General features: G+C 37.7%; 1 protein-coding gene across 6 annotated transcripts in view; it reads left to right on the forward strand.

The window, feature by feature from the left end:
* The window catches only part of LOC111152086 (CCR4-NOT transcription complex subunit 4), a 140,021-nt gene that overhangs the window by 89,151 nt on the left and 31,165 nt on the right, over positions 1-19,705 (forward strand). For all 6 annotated transcript variants that reach the window (XM_022510390.1, XM_022510392.1, XM_022510391.1 and 3 more), the window contains exons 8-10: positions 12,279-12,336; positions 16,145-16,394; positions 17,866-18,363. In XM_022510390.1, coding sequence (XP_022366098.1) covers positions 12,279-12,336; positions 16,145-16,394; positions 17,866-18,363 — 806 coding nt within the window. The remainder of the gene's footprint in view (positions 1-12,278; positions 12,337-16,144; positions 16,395-17,865; positions 18,364-19,705) is intronic.

The raw sequence follows: 19,705 nt of genomic DNA on the forward strand, positions 1-19,705 counted from the left end.
GATTTCTCTTTCTCTCAGCATTATTACTGGGCAACGATGATTCCAAGGCTAACATGCCATTCCTTCGGTTCTTGGACCAAATGAACTCTGAGTGTGCCTGCTGCAGCTGGGACCCCGAGTGCTTGTTGCCACAGCAGAACTTGTGAAAATTCTGTTGGGACAGTCAGGCCTTTCCGCAGGGCCCTACCCAGTTGGCTGAGATGATGTTTAATCTATTTAATTCTGATTCAGGCTCAGAGGGCTCAATCGGAGCAAGGAGAGGCAGACCTCAAAGAACCTGTGGAGAGCCAGCAGCAGGAGACTGAATCCTGGAACCTGGAATTAAGGGCTTAATTGGAGAAGCTGGTGAAATCCATCAACCTGGAATTAAGGGCTAAAACTGAGAAACTGGTGAAATCCATCAGCCAACTGAAAGACCACAAGGATGTCTTCTACTTCCAGTAGAAGACCCAGCCCCAGTGAGAATGTCATCTTAAGACCCCCATCAGATCAGACATTAACAGCTTCTGGAGGAAACCACGTGAATTGGACGAAAAGGAAAAAGGAGGTGCTGGATACCTTTAAAGCTACTGCTAATACTGCTAAGTCAATTACCTATCCTAATCAAGCTTCTGCCAGAGGTGGAGGCATGGTTAAGTCCAGCAGTGAAATGCCTGCATTGGAGCCCACCTAGACCACAGATGCAACAGTTGCAGAAGTGTTCACGGCTGGAAGAAAGTTGTTGTTTTTCATCTGTATCAGCTGCTGGCGGAGCTGAAGGGTCTGAGTTACCTGGTTAGCTATCAGGATGACTCTAACCAAAGAGGTGAACCTGCGGAAGGTCCTATTCACAGAGTTGCTTTAAGTGTCTGCTCACAAAGCTGTTGTGGTAGAAACCCAACTTTGCATCCCCCAAACTTTCCACCAGCCCTTCATCTTCAAGAGCGCGAGGAAGTCTACTGTCCTACAAGGCTGCTGGCGAGATTCCAGGAAGGCAGTGGGTCCCTGACTACAGAAGTCACCATGGACAGGAATCCTCCAAGCCTCCCTCCTCAGTTACAGGGTCTCTAGAAGTTCAACATTCTGACTTCAAACAAGAAAACTTTGACCCATGAGAGGGGCAGAGCCAGGGTTTAATGCGTAATTTTGGCTACTTGACTCTGGTTGGTTCCTGATTTCAGGCTGCATTAGGGGCTTCAGAGGAATTGCACATTATCACCGTCATGGTTGGATACATCTGCCAGGGTCTGAAGCAGGAGCTGAAAACAGATAGCCTTTGTGTGATTATTTTTAACATGAAGCTACTCAGTTGCTTTGGCATTGGTTCTCTGGTTCAGTCTGCTCAGCATAAGCCCTCAGAATCAGTAGTTCTTTTCTAGCCCCCCGCCCAAAGCCCTCCTGGAGCTTGCTGGGCCCTGCTCTTAGTTGGCAGTTCTTGTCCTGTGTTGGCTGAGACCTTGACCTGGAGCAGCTGAGCATGCTGAGGTACAAGCTGTTTGGGCAGAACTCTAGGATTAAGGGTACATTGTTGTCCTGGGCTGACTTCACTAAGCAGGCGAGCCTCCCCCCCCACCCCCTTTATGCAAGCTACCATTCTGGACATGGTTGCACAAAAATCTGGGCCTGGTATATGACCACCTGAGGAATCTGTGGAATGATGGCCATATCATGGGCTTTGTGAGCTGGAGTCAGGAGTACCAGCTGCTGAAGAAGATCCATTTCTGGAGCCTTTCTACTACATTTCAGCGAATCATTGGAAGGGGACATTACCTGCTCCAGGGTGGACCATCAGGATAGTGATTAGGTGATCTACTCTGTGCCTCCCAAGAGCAGGGAGGTACTGCAGTCACTCCTGCTGACTGAACTCATCCAGCACTATCAAATGCTTACTGAGGGAGAACATACCTGAGAATATGCTGTACTTCCTCTACCCCTAAATTTCCTGGAGTGAGGCTTTTGGGTACTACCACCACGAGAAAGTTAATCTTGAGGAACAGAGGAAATACCTGAAACATAGGCTCCTTGGGCTGGCTGTAGACAGGTGGATGAACTGCAGCAGCTGCTGGAGCTTTAGCAGGAGCCAGAATTGGATTCATTAGAGCTGGAGCCCAGGATGGCTTAAGGGCCAGAGCTAGGCCTGGAGTTAGAGCTACTGCTGGAGGCAGTACTGGATCTGGGGCAGCACTGGAGCTGGAGCCCATACTAGGCATGGTGGCACAAAGAGTGCCAGAGCCAATCCTGGGACCAGAACGGAAGCTGGAGCCTGTTCTAGAGCCATTCCCAAGGAACCCCAGGAGACAACTACTGTTGCTCTGTGATACGCTTCTAGTGTAACTTGAGATGGAAATGAAAGTGGGGCCCCTGTGCATTTTGATGTTTCTTGGTTATGTTAGAGGACCAGACTTGTTCAGAAGGAGGCATTTCTAAACAGAAGTGGCTAATAAACTTTGTGCTGACCTAAAAAAGAAAAGAAAAAGAAAACCTGTAGATTTTTTGTTTGCTTATTTTTAAATAAAAAAGCCCTGTGCAGTTTATCTTAGTGTACCCAAACTTCTTTCATCTGATATCATGAGGACTTGGTAGTTCTTTACCAGAAACTAGTCCATTTCATAGAGTAGGTGTCTTTGTTCCTTATTAAATGTGGTATTTATTAAAGTTTATTTTCCTTTCTTAACCTTTGTGGTGTAACAGTGGGTTGGTGGTGGATATTGAATGTAAAACAACAAATATTTAATACAACAATAGTTTAAGCAGATACAGAGCTTGATAAAGAAGGAAGTCGACATCCAGTACTAGAGAAGTTGTTAGTCTGACCTGTTAGTGGTAACCTGGGGAAAGTGTTACCTGTTCAGCCATTAGAGGTCCAAGGAGTTCACATTTATTGGAATTAGAATTTGTAAATATATATTTTTCCTGTTGAGATTATACATGCATTTGCAGGGGTTCTCCCATCTGTATTTTCTTTTGCAAAACTGATAAAGTTGCATTTACAATGGCAGGTTTAACTATAATTGACTTTTTACAACCCACATAGGAAATAAAAACAATTTCTAGTTGTATCTTTATTCTTAAAGCTTTTCATTTATTATTCCTTGAGTAGTTAATTTAAATCGAAGAATGTATTAAAACTGAGTGGAGCATAAGCTTACTGATACCTTGCCCAATCCTGGTTTTTTAGCAGCTGTCTTTGGTTTGATGATACTGATCTAGAAATTTTTAAGTATCTTTGGTAAAACTTTCCTGTGTAAACCATCAAATGTTATGAATCAGTAGTTATGAAACCTCAGCATAGTGGACTAGATGATATAAATTGTTCTAATTAGTTGTAATCCAGAAACATTATCAAGGTTTATTCTGAGTGCAATATTTTCATATATTGCCATTGACATTAGAAAGACTAACCTCACCTGAATTGAAAATTATTACTTAGTGCTCCTTAATGGTGGTGGCTGAGAACCTGAACTGAGATAAAGACACTGCAGTTCTTCTTTTGTAATGTCTTGCTTTCATCCTTTTGTTTCCATTGTTTCTGTTTCCTCTCACCTTTAAGCCTTAAGTTTGGGGAAGATGGTGGAGTAGGTAGCACCAGGAATCTGTCTCTCCACCTGGACAGCAGTTGCACCGGCAGAATCTGAGTGATACAGTTATTTTGGAATTCTGAAATCTGTTGAAGGCTTGTAAATTCCATGGAAAGACTTGGGTTAATTTTGGTCAATTTCAGCTCTTGGGCCAAAGCGGCTATCTATCCTCTACCCCCAGCCACGGGTCAGGCAGCTGTGCACATGCTCCTGGAGTGGCTTACATGTAGCTAGCGGGAGCCAGGGTGGGCAAAAACAGCCCTGTCTTTCATGTATTGAGGATCTTTGCTGTAATTGCTGATTACTGCTTCTGATCACAGAGGTGCAGACAAAGAGCAGGCAACCATTGTTGTGGGCCCTTCCCCTTCTGGCTGAAATGATACCCTGGGGATTTAAAAGACTAGTGTCCTTACCCTCTTTTCCCCTTTCAGTTTTTCCTTTTTCTCCTTTTGGTTGCTAGATATTAAAGACTAGGAGATTAAAAAACAACTGCACATATGGGGGAATATGTAGGGTTTGTGCATGGCCAGAGAAAGGCTCAGAAAAGACCTTGAGAAGACTTCAAATTTATATCTAGGACTGACCTTTTGTATGGAGACAGCCTGCAAAAAAGTAAACAAAGAACAAAAAAAGCTAACAGGAAGAGAGAGAATCTGATTTCTAGAGGTACTGTGTTACTAGACTCAAAGGGCCAGTGTTGAATAATAAATCACTGTTACGCATATAAAAGAAACGTAAAAGTATGGCTCATTCAAAAGAAAAGAATGATCAACAGAAACTGTCCCTGAAAAAAAACCCAGTAGCAGATATAGTAGACAAAGGCTTTTAAAACAACTCTTTTAAAGATTCCTAAGGAACTAAAAGATGTGGAGAAAGTAAGAAAAAAAAAGTATGAACAAAAGTGAAATGTCAATAAAAAAAGTAGGAAAGCAAAAAGAAATTCTGGATGTGAGAAGTACAGTAATTTAAATGAAAAATTCACTAGAGGATTCAAAGGCAGATTTGATTAGGTAGCAAAATCTGTGAACTTGAAGAAAAGACAATGGAGATATTACAGTGAGTTTGAGGAAACCAAAGAGCAAAGACTGAAGAAAAGCAAACAGAGCCTTAGGAACTTGTGGGACACCATCAAGCAGACCAGTACATACATTGTCAGAGTCCCAGAAGGAGAAGAGAGAGAAAGATGAAGAGAGAATATTTGGGGGGAAGAAAAAATGGCTGAAAACTTTACAAATTCAATGAAAGAAATGAATATAAACATGGGACAACCTTAAGGAACTCTAATTAAAATGAACTCAGACAAACATTGGTACAAACTGTTACCAAACCAAAATCCAGTCAAAATTTCATAATCTAAAATAAAATCAAATAAAGTCAAACCAAAATTTTATTAAAAAGCCAAAGACAAGGAGAATCTTGAAAGCAATAGGAGATGTGAATCATCATGTAGACGGAATCTTCAATAAGATTATTGTATATTTCTCATGAGAAGCTTTGGAGGCCAGAAGGCAATGGCCAATATATTCAGAGTACTAAGAGACAAAAACTATCAACCAAGAATTCTCTATCCAGCAAAACTTTCCTTAGAGTGAGGGAGAAATTAAGACATTCCCAGATTAACAAAAACTGAGGGAGTTCATGATCTCTAGACCTACCCTGTAAGAAATGCTCAAGGGAGTCCTGCAAGGTGAAATGGAAGGATACTAGTAAAGGTAAATAAATGGGCAAATATAAAAACTAGTGTGATTGTAACAATGATTTGTAGCTATACTTTTTGTTACCTACATGTTTTGAGAGACCAGTACATTTAAGTTTCAATATATTAGTGTAAAAGCTAAAAGGGGTTGGGATTGAGCTATAAAGGAGTAGTTTTTGTATGTTACTGAAATCAAGTTGATATGAATTGTGAGTGTTGTTAACTTTAGGATGTTAAATATAACTCCCATGATAACAAGGAAAGTAGCTCTAAGATATGCACAAAAGGAGATGAGGAAGGAATTTGAACATTTCACTAAAAAATGTCAGCTAAAGATAAAAGCCAGTAATGTAGGAATTTGATGGGGGGAAAGCTATAAGGCATGTAGAGAACAAATGTCATAAAGGGCATAATCACTGCTTTCTTATCAGTAATTACTTTAAATATAAATGGATTCAACTCTAATCAAAAGACAGAATGGTAGAATGGATAAAAATACATGATCCAACTATACGCAGTCTACTGGAGACTCACATTAGAGACACAAACAGGTTGAAAGTGAAAAGATGAGAAAAGATAATCCATGAAAATAGCACACAAAAGAGATTGGGGGTTCTACTATCAAACAAAATGAACTTCAAATCAAGAGAGACAAAGGACTTTGTATATTAATACAGCAAGAAGATAAAACAATTTTAAACCTTTATGCACCTAATGACAGATTATCAAAATATATGAAGCAAAAACTCACAATATTGAAGGGAGAAATAGTTATACAATAATAGTTGAAGACTTCAATACCCTATTCACAATAATGGCTATAATAACCAGACAGAAGATCAGTAAGGAGATAATTTATTTAAAAAATTTTTTAAAATTAACTTACTTGGCTGAGAGAGAATGAGCACACAAACTGGGGGAGAGGAAGAAGCAGACTCCCCGCTGAGCAGGGAGCCAGATGTGGGGGGTTGATCCTGGGACTCTGGGATCATGATCTGAGCCAAAGGTGAACACTTAACCAACTGAGCCACCCAGGTGCTCTAGTAAAGAGAGAATTTAAACAATATAATAACCTAGTTGAATCTGACAGACATACATAACACTCTCCCCAACAGCAGAATACACATCATTCTCCATTTACATAGAAATTTTCCAGGATAAGATACATGTTAGGCTGCAAATTAAGTCTCAGTAGATTTAAAAATCTAGATACCATACTGAGTATCTTTTCTGACTGTGGTGGGATAAAGTTAGAAATCATTATCAAAAGGAAATCTGGAAAATTCAAAAAACTGTGGGAATTAACACTTTTAAACAACTAATGGGTTAAAGAAAAAATCACAAGGGAAATTGGAAAATACTTAGAAATGAATGAAAATGAAAACAAAACATCAAAATTATGGGAAATAGCTAAGACGATGCAAAGGGGGAAATTTATAGCTATAAATGCTTATATTAAAAAACAAGAAAGACCCAAAGTCAACAAACCTACTTTACAATTTAAGAAAATAGAAAAAAAAAAAAAAAAAAAAAAGAACAAACTAGACCCAAAGTTTGCAGAAGGAAAGAAGTAAAGATTAAAGCAGAGGAAGATGAAATAGCGAATAGAAAAACAGTAGAGGAAAACAATGAAACTAAAAGCTGGTTCTTTGAGAAGATCAACAAAATTGACAAACCTTTAATGTGTCATGTAGACTATGAAAAACCACAGAAAAGTCTCAAATTATTAAAATCAGAAATGAGGGCGCCTGGGTGGCTCAGTGGGTTAAGCCGCTGCCTTCGGCTCAGGTCATGATCTCAGGGTCCTGGGATCGAGTCCCGCATCGGGCTCTCTGCTCAGCAGGGAGCCTGCTTCCCTCTCTCTCTCTCTCTCTCTCTCTCTCTCTCTCTCTCTCTGCCTGCCTCTCTGTCTACTTGTGATCTCTCTCTGTCAAATAAATAAATAAAATCTTTAAAAAAAAATAAAATAAAATCAGAAATGAAAGTAGGGACATTACTTCAGATTCTACAGAAATAAAAAGAATTATAAGAGAGTACTGTGAACCTTTGTATGTGAACACACTGGATAACCTAGATGAAATAGACAAATCCCTAGAAACAAAACCTACCAAAACTGTATTATGAAGAAATTTTAAAAATATGAATAGATACATAATTAGTAAGGTTACCAAATCACTAATCAAAAATTTTCCAACAAAGAAAGTGTGAATTCTACCAAACATTTAAAGAGGAACTAATTATAGTCTTTCTCAAACTTTTCCAAGAAATTGAGGAGGAGGGACCATTTCCTAACTCATTCTGTAAGGCCAGCATAACTCTGGTATCAATGCTGAAGACACTGTGAGAACACAACAGACCAATACCTCTTCTTTACATTGATGCAAACATCCTCAACAAAATGCTATCAAACAGAATCCAGCACATTTAAATAATTAGAAACCATGATAAAGTAGGGGATACATTCCTGGAATGCAGGGATGGTTTAACAAAAACTAGAGCACTTTGATGTGTCCTATCAAAAGAATGTAGGATTAAAAAAAAACAGGATACCTCAGTTGATGCAGAAAAAGCATTTGACAAAATTTAACACCATTTCATGACAAAAACAATTACTCTAGGAAGGAAACTACCTCAACATAATAAAAGCTGTTTATGAAGAACTCAGCAGTGAATATCATACTCAGTGGTGAAAGACTGAAAGCTTTTCCATGAGGAACAAGGCAAATGCCCATTTTTACCACTTCTATTCAACACATTATTGAATGTTCAAGCCATAGCAATTAGCCAAGAAAAAGAAAAGACATCTAAATAGAAAAAGGATAAGTAGTACTATCTCTTTTTATAGAAAATATGGTATTAATATCTAGAAGGCCCTAGAGATTCCACACACACAAAAAACAAATGGTTAGAACTAATAAATGAATTCAGTACAGAATACAGAGTCAACACAGAAATCATTTGTATTTCTAAATGTGAACAATGACTAGTTGAAGTTACAAAAACAATTCTATTCATAATAGTGTCAAGAAAAATAAAATACGTAGGAATTTGTAAGCAAGAAAGTTAAAGACTTATACAAAGAAAATACAGACCATTGCTGAAAGATACATAAATAAGTGAAAACACATCCTACATTCATGGATTGGAAGACAATATTATTAAAATATTGCTTTTGCCCAAAGATTCCATATCAAAATCCCAGTAATTTTTTCTTAAAGCTTATTTTAAAGAGAGAGAGAATAAGCAGAAGGGGAGAGGCAGCAAATCTCAAGCAGACTCTGTACTGAGTACAGAGCCTAACACAGGGCTTGGTCTTACCACCCTCAGGTCATGGTCTGAGCTGAAACCAAGAGTTGGCTGCTTACCCAACGATGCTACCCAGCTGCCCCAGTGATGGTTTTTGTTTGTTTGTGGGGGCTTTTTTGCAGATAGGAAAACCCATCCTAAAATTCATATTGAATCTCAAGGACCCCAAATAGCCAAAATAATCTTGAAATAATAGAACTAGAGGGCCCACAGTTCCTAATTTCAAAACATAACTGCAAATCTGCAATAACAAACAACATGGGATTGGCATGAAGACAAATATATAGCCCAGTAAGACAGAAAAGAGAACCCTGAAATAAACCATCACATATAGGGTCAAATGATTTTTAACAAGGGTATCAAGACCCTTTCCTCTCTGAGGGAAAGAAAAGGCTTTTCAACAAATGGTGCTAGGAAAACTAGATATCTACAAGCAAAAGAATGAAGTTGGACCCTTACCTAACACCATATTCAAAAATTCAAAATGGATCAATGACCTAAATGTAAGACCTAAAATAATTATTGACTATAAATAAAGTTAGAAACCTAGGCAAGCTCAAGAAGAAAAGTTCATTCAGGAATAGCAGAGGAACTATAATTTGGAATAGGCAAACTATCTCATGCCATAGGGGAATTCACTGAAGGTTTTTGGTAGGTTGTATTTATGGGCAGGGAATGGAGTCAAAAACAGGAAAATCAAAACCAGGAAACTAGCCTTGAAAAATTTCCTGAGCAAACAAAATCCTCCCAGTCACACAAACAAAGCTCGAGTCATCCCATTATGAGGGATCAACCCAATTTGAGCTATGTTCCATTAATATCTCTGGCAAAACTTCCCAAGGTCAATATAGGACAACCTCTTATCATCCTCCCACCCAAGAAAATTTCACTATCCACTTTCTGTAAATCAGACATTTTGGAGGACTCAGTCTCTTAGTCCTTAGATTTACCATCCTGGGGGCACATATGTGAGATTCTCCATCTTATATTCTCTGGTTCTGTATTAGATTGAAATTCTTTCACACAACAAAACCATTAAAAGAAAACACATGACTAAAGCTTGACAACATTGGATTTGGCAGTGATTTCTTGGCTAGGATACCAAAGGCACAGGTAACAAAAGAAAAAATAGACAAATTGGACTTAATGAAAATTTTAAAATTTTGTGACTCAAAAGACACTGTAGTAAAAAGGCAACTCACAGAATGGGAGCAGATACTTGCAAATCATATATCTGAGAAAGGGTTAATAACTATAATATATAGAGAACTCCTAAAACTCAAAAACAATAACAAAAATACCCTAATTCAAAAAAGGTGAAGGACTTTAATAAACATTTCTGCAAAGAAGGTGGATGGTGATTGAGCACATGAAAAGATGCTGAATATCACTAATCGTTTGGGAAATGCAAATCAAAACTACAATGAGATACCTCCTTACACTCATTAGTGTGGCTACTATCAAAAAAGCAGAAAAAATAATCACTAAATTCTCCTGAAACTAATACTATACTATATGTTAACTAGCTAGAACATAAATAAAAACTTGAAACATTAAAAAGAGGAAAACAGCAGTAAAAAAAGAAGCAGAAAGCAATGAGAGTTGGAAGGGATGTGGAAAAATTGGAACCCTTATGCTCTGTGGGTGGGCATGAAAAATGGTACAGCCACTCTGGAAAACAGTATGGTGGTTCCTCAAAAATTACAATTACCATATGATCCATCAATTCCACGTCTGGGCATATAGCAAAAAGAATTGAAAGCAGTACCTTGAAGAGATCATTTGTGCACTTATGTCTTAGCTCACAGTAGCTTAAACACGGAAGCAGTCCAAGTGTCCGTGGCCAGATGCGTGGATAAGCAAAATGTGGTATAAATACAGAGTAATATTATTCAGCTTTAAAAAGAAAGGAAAAGAAATAATCTATGATTCCACTTATGTGAGGTATTTAGAGGAGTCAAAATTATAATGACTGGGAGGAAGGAGAAAATGGGGAGTTTAGTGGTATATATATTTCAGTTTTATAAGATGAAAAGAGATGGGGATAGATGGTGGTGGTGGTTATACAACAGGTGGAATGTATTTAATGCTGCTGAGCTGTGCATTTACAAGTGGTTAAGTCAGTAATTTTATGTTAAGTCTGCTTTACCACAATAAAAATTTTCAGAAAATATAGAAGTTCCTCTTATATCATCTGTATTATGTTCCAGTCTATTCTTCATGCCACCACCAAATTAATTTTTCTAAAACTGCTTTGTTTATATCATTTCTGTGCTCAACAATTTCTCTTGGCCTCTGGTGTCTACCCTTTGTCTATCTTTATCTCCCACTGTTGTCAGAATCATCCCTAATTACTTAACTAATTACTTAACTTTTCCCCCAAACCCATCTGTGGCCTTTTCATGCGTGATATACTTGCTATTCCTACCTTTAATGTTCTTTCCTCCTTTTCCCCTTCCCTCAGCTAATGTGTAAATCTTTTTAAGGACCTACATAAATTTGAACTCCCCTAGGAAATGTTTCTTAATTGCCCTACTTATGGTGGCTTCTCTTTCTTTTAAAGACCTATGACATTTATGGTTTAAACAGTTCATTCAGTAATCAGCACCAGTTGATACTTGTTGGTGTACACCTGTCTCATTGCCCTAAATGTCTCCAAACGTAGTGGGCTCTGAGCTATATCTTAAAATTATTTATAATACCCATTTGACCATAAAATGAATTGATTTATTGCTATTTTGTGAAAATACTAACTAAAGGGGTTATTTAGTGAATTCCAGACCTGTCAAGATGATGTTTATGCAGAAGATAGACTGGGTATTCTGATCGGATACTAACCCTTGTTAAATTTTTCTAGAGCAATTAAATGTGGTACCAGTAAGGTGTCTGGGTGTCAGGGTACTTTGTATGTATTTACAACCAATAAAATAATTTGGAGAAATTTGGAATCTTACTTCGTTTTGCTGTAATTCTCTATAATATTAGTATCTGGGTACTGATACTTATCTTTTATTCATGTGCTAGGTTAAATACAGTTAGTTATGGAAATGCCTTGCTAGGTCACTGTTGTAATGCTTGTAAAGATCTTGTTTTGTTTCTAAGTCAGTAATTCTGTGTTACTCTACTGTTGTACTGCATTTTCCCTATATGGAAATCAAGTTTTATGTCTTTGTTTGAGAGTGAATAGTTTACACAAAAGTTTGTTTTGTATGTGTGCATTCGTACATACACATATGCCTCCCTAGGGTTCTAAGTAGGATATTGAAATAGTAAAGGAAATTTATTGCTCTTAAGAACCTGTAGAGAACATTTTGAGTGACTTTTATGCCCTCTGTTAAACACCTGGAAAAAATAGGTGAGTAGTATTTCAAGAATTTTAGTGGGGAATTTATTTATCATGTGCACAAAACTGAACAATGAATTAAATTTTTGACCTACTACAATAATACTCATTTTAAGCAGTATCTTTTTTTTCTTTGTAAGTTATTATTTCACCCATTGTTTTTGGAGAATCTTATTAGAATGTACATTGCTCAAGGGTAGGAGTTTGATCTTATATTTCTTTGTATCCTCAACATCTCACCTAATATCTTTACATCATATCTTTACATCAGTGTTATGATAATAAAATGTCTATTTTTCTGGCTTTGGGGAAGTTTGTTTTTATTTTGTGAGAATGACTTTACTCTAATTTTCTCTGATGTGTTTTCTTTTTACAGCCCCATTGACAAACCTTCAGATTCTCTCAGTATAGGGAATGGTGATAATTCCCAGCAGGTAAGATTATGATTCTGTATCGCTTCATTTATCTTCCATTCCCTGAAATGGCATTCTATGCAAGTAAATTTTCTGGGTGGTGGAAAATACTTTAAATGCGGAAACGATTTAAAAATACTGTTAATGGATATTTTAAAGTCTGTTATAATTAGTCCTCCTTTCTTCCACAGAATATACTGTTAGGGTATAATTTAACCCTTTCTTGATGACTCAATTGTCCTTATGACCACATGTTTTATTGTACTGTGTGGCAATATATTAGTGTCCTAAGAATCTACTGATACTATTGATCTTTTTGACCCTACTCCAAAATGGTCTCAGACTAGCATGCCTTCTTCATTCTTGATTTCAAGAGTCGTTTCTCTGTTATATGCTTCCCTTTTTGCTTCTTGTCAGCTTTAATTTTCTGTTTCTCACAGTGTCCTTGCCCCCAGCAGTTTTCTCTTTCCCCCAAATGACTATGGGCTTTGAAATAATAAACCAAATAGTTCAAAGTTGTATCTACATTGATACTGATCCACATTGAGTGAAGTCCTGAACTTTGTATACTGCTTTGTATCATCTTGTCTAGGTGCTAGCTTTTCACTGCGTAAGTTCCTGTATACCTTCCTGCATTGGTACAGAAAAATGTAGTTCTAATCTGTTCTATAAGGAATGGCCAGTTCCCCACAGTGTTTGTGAGAAACTTAGAGATCTAAAATACACTGCTTTTCCAAAAATTTTTGCTCCTCGGTTCCATGAAAGAATTTGAAAAACAATATGTCCTTTGTATATTTTAGGTTAACATTAAAGATTTTTTCATATTAACTTAAGAATCATTGTAAAGAATGTAATTTTCAGGGTATTGTAGATATTGGTATTTTTTTTTTAAGATTTTTTTATTTATTTGAAAGAGAGACAGTGAGAGAGAGCATGAAAGGGGAGAAGGTCAGAAGGACTCCCCATGGAGCTGGGAGCCTGATGCGGGACTTGATCCTGAGACTCCAGGATCATGACCTGAGCTGAAGACAGTTGCTTAACCAACTGAGCCACCCAGGCACCCCGATATTGGTATTTTTAAATAAAAGCACTACATTGCTTTTTAATAAGTATCTAAGAGATTCAAATATCAAATATTTTGTTGCTCTGTCATTTTAAGAATTTATACTTTAAAAAAAAATACTTTATTCATTTGACAGAGAGAAATCACAAGTAGGCAGAGCAGCAGGCAGAGAGAGAGGGGGAAGTAGGCTCCCCGCTGAGCAGAGAGCCTGATGCGGGGCTCGATCCCAGGACCCTGAAATCATGACCTGAGCTGAAGGCAGAGGCTTAACCCACTGAGCCACCCAGGCGCCCCAGAATTTATACTTTTTTTAAACAATCAAATTTTACATCATTCCGTGTCCTTCTTGAACTCATTCTACTTCTGCTGTTACAGAATTTTAATACAGTATAGTTTTTTTTTTTTTAAGATTTTATTTATTTATTTGAAAGAAGGAGCATGCTCATGAGAGAGAGGGCATGAGCAGGGAGGAGGGGCAGAGGGAGAAGCAGACTCCATGCTGAGCACGGAGCCCGATGCAGGGCTCGATCCCAGGACCCTGAGTCATGACCTGAGCCAAAGGCAGACACTTAACCGACCGAGCCACCTAAGTGCCCCAGCAATATAGTTTATTCTTGACAGGTGTATGCCTCTCTCAAAAATAGACATGAATTTTCAAGTGGAAACAGTATTTTTTTCTGACACAAGGCTTTAAATGCTAATTTTCTTTCCTTTTTAACTTTTTTTAAAAAGATGTATTACTGGGGTGCCTGGGTGGCTCAGTGGGTTGGGCCTCTGCCTTCGGCTCGGGTCATGATCTCAGAGTCCTGGGATCGAGTGGGCATCGGGCTCTCTGCTTGGTGGCCTCTTTCTGCCTGCCTTTCTGCCTACTTGTGATCTCTGTCTGTCAAATAAATAAAATCTAAAAAAAAAAAACACCCAAAACCAAACAAACAAAAAAGATGTATTTACTTATTTGAGAGAGAGAAAAACTTAAGCAGACTCCCCACTGAGTGCAGAGCCCATTAGGGGGCTCAGTCTCTGGACGCTGAGATCATGATCTGAGCGGAAATGGAGTCGGATACTTAACTGACTGCCCCACCTAGGCGTCCCCCAACTTACTTTCTTCTGAATTTTTTTTTTTAAAGATTTTATTTATTTGACAGATGGAGATCACAAGTAGACAGAGAAGCAGGCAGAGAGAGAGAGGAGGAAGCAGGCTCCCCACTGAGCAGAGAGCCCGATGCGGGGCTCGATCCCAGGACTCTGGGTTCACGACCTGAGCCGAAGGCAGAGGCCTCAACCCACTGAGCCACCCAGGCGCCCCTCTTCTGAATTTTTATTCATAGTTTTGATTTGATCAAAGCAACTTATATAAATAGAAATTTTGATAAAATTAATCATTAAACACAAACACTAAAATTGTATTGGAAATTCATTTTTTAATGAGATGGATAGGTCTCTGTTACAGTAGGTTTTCATGGGGCATCTAGGTGGCTCAGTTGGTTAAGCATCTGCCTTCAACTTAAGTCATGATTCCAGAGTCCTGCAGTCAAGCTCTGCATCGGGCTTCCTGCTCAGTGGGAAGTCTGCTTCTCCCTCTCCCTCTGCCCCACCCTCCTTGCATGTGCACGTGCATTCTCTCTCTCTCAATAAGTAAAATCTTTTAAAAATATATAAATAAATAAAATTGGTTTTCATGTATCCATGGGTGAATATTACCTGTTGGTACAAGGAAACAAGTTTCAACAATGTTGGTCATGTTTTCATATTTGTAAATGTCAATGCTGAGTGTCTTGTTCATGTAAGTGGATGGAAGAAAGAGTATTATCATATCTTATTTTTGAACTTCTGAATTAAATACCTAAGAATCATATGAAGAACCATCACAAAAATTATTTATTTATTTATTTTAAGATTTTATTTATTTATTTGTCAGAGAAAGACAGCGAGAGGGAGCACAAGCAGGGGGAGTGAGAGAGGGAGAAGCAGGTTTCCCACTGAGCAAGCAGCCCCATGTGGGGCTCAATCTTAGGACCCTCTGGGATCATGACCTGAGCTAAAGGCAGACGCTTAACAACTGAGCCACCCAGGTGCCCCACAAAAATTATTTTTAATGATGTGTTTAGAAATAACATGATAAGATCTTCTTTCCATTTTGTTTAAACACAAAGTATTAATCACAAAGTATAAGTATTAGGCACCTGGGTGGCTTAGTTGGTTGAGTGTCTGCCTTCGGCTCAAGTCATGATCCCAGAGTCCTGGGCTCCCTGCTTGGTGGGGAGCCTACTTCTCCTTCTGCCTACTGCTCCCCTTGCTTGTACTCTCTCTCTATGTCAAATAAATAAATAAAATCTTAAGATAAAAACAAACTTAAGTATTGGGAATCATTTAGTTTGCAAAACAATCTAGTCATTAGTCACTCTCATCACCAACCTGAGTATTTCTAATCATATATTTGATGCTCTCAGAAAGTTTTCACTCCTGGTCAGATTACTATAGTTAGATCCCAAAGAGTGAGCAGTAATAGTCTTTTCTTTGTAAAGTGAGAAGATAGGTTCTGAAAGGAGAGGAGATTGGCTTAGTCTTCTCAAGGAGGAGTCAATTTTAGAAAAGAGTACATATGTAATTGATGGATTTTTTGCAAGTTCATGTTCTCATAAAAAAGTCTTTAAGCACCCCAGTTTGAAGACCACTGTTCTAATGCTATCTGTTCCAAGCTTTTTTAATGGCAGCTTATTAAAGTGTATAAACTTCTATTGATTATTCTTTTCTTTTCCTATTTAGATATCTAACAGTGATACGCCTTCACCACCACCTGGTTTATCAAAATCCAATCCAGTCATCCCCATCAGTTCATCCAATCACAGTGCACGGTCTCCTTTTGAAGGGGCAGTAACTGAGTCACAGTCGTTATTCTCAGATAACTTTCGCCATCCCAACCCAATCCCAAGTGGGCTTCCTCCTTTCCCCAGCTCCCCACAGACATCCAGTGACTGGCCTACAGCACCAGAACCACAGAGTCTCTTCACATCAGGTATTCAGCAGTACTACTGCACGTTAATATTTTTACTCAGGCTGAAATGAGACCTTGCTTGATGTGTTTTTACCACTTTAAGCACCCCCACTCCATTTTTCATAAGTTGTAAACACTTAAACTGCATGGAGTAAGATGGTTGGATAAGTAGTTAAATGACCTAGAACTTACTGTGTTAACAGATTTCCCTAGAAATCAAGGGATAGATCATTTCTCTGATAATAAAATGGTGATTCCTCTAAGAATTTTTAAGGGCTTACATTTTTTGTTGTATTTGTGTTTAGATAGTTAAATTTAAGTTTTTTTTTTTCCTCCAGCTGATGAAGAGGTTTGTTAATATTGAAAATTATATTTTGGCATTTTTGAGCCGTTTTTATTTTTATTCATTGTAAATTTTCTAATTGCTATGAAGGATGGCATAAAATTAACATTGAAAATATAGCACCTATTATCAGTGGAGCAGACAATTTAAAAAAATATGTAAAGTTTTAAGTAGGTTTTTTTCATTGTTAACATTTTTTCCCCTAGCATTATATAAAGCATATATTCAAAATTACTTAGACTTTGTCTTTGATAAATGCATTTTTAAAAAATAAACTTTATTAATTGAAGTCTCTCACATCATATTTATTACCTTATTTCACTGAACTTTTTCCAGGTTTTGTTTATGAATAGCTTAAGGTATAATTTGGGTTTCAAGTACTTTGTTTTTTTGATTACCAAAATCAGTCTAAAATCATTCAGTTTTTTGAACTTAGTAACTTAAAATGAAATCATTGCTAGAAGTATATGAGACCTTTTATAATATTATAATCTTTAAAAAAAATTTTTTTTTATTAACATATAGTATATTTGCCCCAGGGGTACAGGTCTGTGAATCATCAGGCCTACATACTTCACAGCACTCGCCATAGCACATACCCTCCCCAGTGTCCATAACCCAACCACCCTCTCCTTACCCTCTCCCCACCGGCAACCCTCAGTTTGTTTTGTGAAATTAAGAGTCTCTTATGGTTTGTCTCCCTCCCAATCCCATCTTGTTTCATTTTTTCCTTCCCTACCCCCCAAACTCCCCCACTCTGCCTCTCAAATTCCTCATTATCAGGGAGATCAAATGATAATTGTCTTTCTCTGATTGACTTATTTTACTCAGCATAATACACTCTAGTTCCATCCCCATCATTGCAAATGGCAAGATTTCATTCTTTTTGATGACTGAATAATATTCCGTTGTATATACATACCACAGCTTCTTTATCCATTGTGTGTGTGCTTTATCCATTCATCTGTTGATGGACATCTAGGTTCTTTATAATATTATAATTTAATATGCTAAGAAATCATACAGATTTTGGATATATTTGCTTTTATCTTGTAATACGATGTGTTTAACTTTCACTGGTATGGACACCAGTTAGGTATACAAGTGAGCTATGTATTTTAAATTTATCACTAATTGTCTTCCCAACAGAAACAATCCCAGTATCATCCTCTACAGACTGGCAAGCAGCATTTGGCTTTGGTTCTTCTAAACAACCAGAGGATGACTTGGGTTTTGATCCCTTTGATGTCACTCGAAAAGCCTTAGCAGACCTGATTGAAAAGGAACTGTCAGTCCAAGACCAGCCTTCCCTTTCACCCACATCTCTTCAGAACTCCTCTTCACACACTACAACCGCCAAAGGTCCGGGCTCTGGATTCCTGCATCCTGCTGCACCGACAAATGCCAACTCTCTCAATAGTACCTTTTCAGTCTTGCCACAGAGGTTCCCTCAATTTCAGCAGCACCGAGCAGTTTATAATTCATTCAGTTTTCCAGGCCAGGCAGCCCGCTATCCTTGGATGGCCTTTCCACGCAATAGCATCATGCACTTGAACCACACAGCAAACCCCACCTCAAATAGTAATTTCTTGGACTTGAATCTCCCGCCACAGCACAACACAGGTCTGGGAGGGATCCCTATAGCAGGTAGGTTCGTTTATAGCCTTTGAGAATTTGTGAATAACTCATGCCTTCAGGTTGTTGGGTGGGTAGGGAGGGAATTTTTGAATAACAGAGAGTACTTATTATTCTTGGAAATTTCTATGGGGAAAAAAAGTCCTTATCATAATGTAAAAAAATTTTAATTGGATGGATGCCTTGTAATATTGAGCTTTATAAGGATGGTGGAGTATTATACCTACTTATAACTTGGAAGCATTTTATTTAACAGGGTAGTTACCAAACTTTCATATGGAATATAATTGCACAAGAAAAAGAAAAAAAATGTGCTCTGTAATTATGGTGCTGGGAAGTCCAACACCATGGTACAAATTCCAGTTACACATTCTGAAAGTAAATTGATTTAAAAAAAATTGTTTTGAAATGGTAATTAGTGAGAGCATGAGGGATAAAGCCACGCTCTACTTTTGGCAGTTACTTATTTTGACTGATACACATGCGCAAACACACATACACAGACTGTGCTATATGTTAATAAAATACTTAATATTTGAGAACTCTGATTATTAATGTTTCACAGACATATGTGTATACTTTCTGTGAAAAAGCATTTGTTCAAGGAGAGCTACTTTCCCTTTTGGTCTGTCATGTTTTTATTTCTGGGGAAAACATTAGGTTCCTTGTAAGTGATGCCAGACTACTTCTGATTTTGTACTGCTACCCTTGAAGGTTTCAGAACTTTGGGGTTTTAAGGTCCCATATGACATTTACTAGATCGAGTGACTTCTATATCTAAAGGAACTCTTCTTATTAATAGCTTTTTAAAAAATTTACTTAATTTGGGCTTTAGAGATGACTGGTAAAAGGGAGAATTTCTCTCTCTCCTGATTTTCTGAAGTAAGATAGAATAGTCCCTACTCTGTTAACATAATTCATAAAATTTATTGTTATCCCTTGTCATGGCCTTTAAGATATGGCATGGCACAGTCTTAACTGTAGTCATGTGCTATTACCAGCAAGTTGTTTGTTCTCTTGTTTTTAGCAAGGTTGATAGGTGAATTCGAAGAGATCCATCAGAGTTCTTTGGCTCTGTTCTCTTTGTGACCAACCACATTTCATTTTCAAGACAAATAGATGGGTTAAGAGAATATGGTTTGTGGCTTTTGATATAGTGAATTTAACAGGTGATACAGTGAAGTTAATTTACATAAGCATGATACACCAATGTAGCTGTTTGTATATTAGTGGGACTCATGATATTTGTTCATTTGATTATGGTAGTTAGTAGGTAATTCAGAATGACACTTTTCAGTCTTCTCATTCTATGTGATATTCACTTGTGAAACACTTAAGTACTCAGTTCCTGATA

Source organism: Enhydra lutris, unplaced genomic scaffold, assembly GCF_002288905.1.
Source record: "Enhydra lutris kenyoni isolate GAN:26980312 unplaced genomic scaffold, ASM228890v2 scaffoldscaffold27, whole genome shotgun sequence".
Classification (NCBI taxonomy): domain Eukaryota; kingdom Metazoa; phylum Chordata; class Mammalia; order Carnivora; family Mustelidae; genus Enhydra; species Enhydra lutris.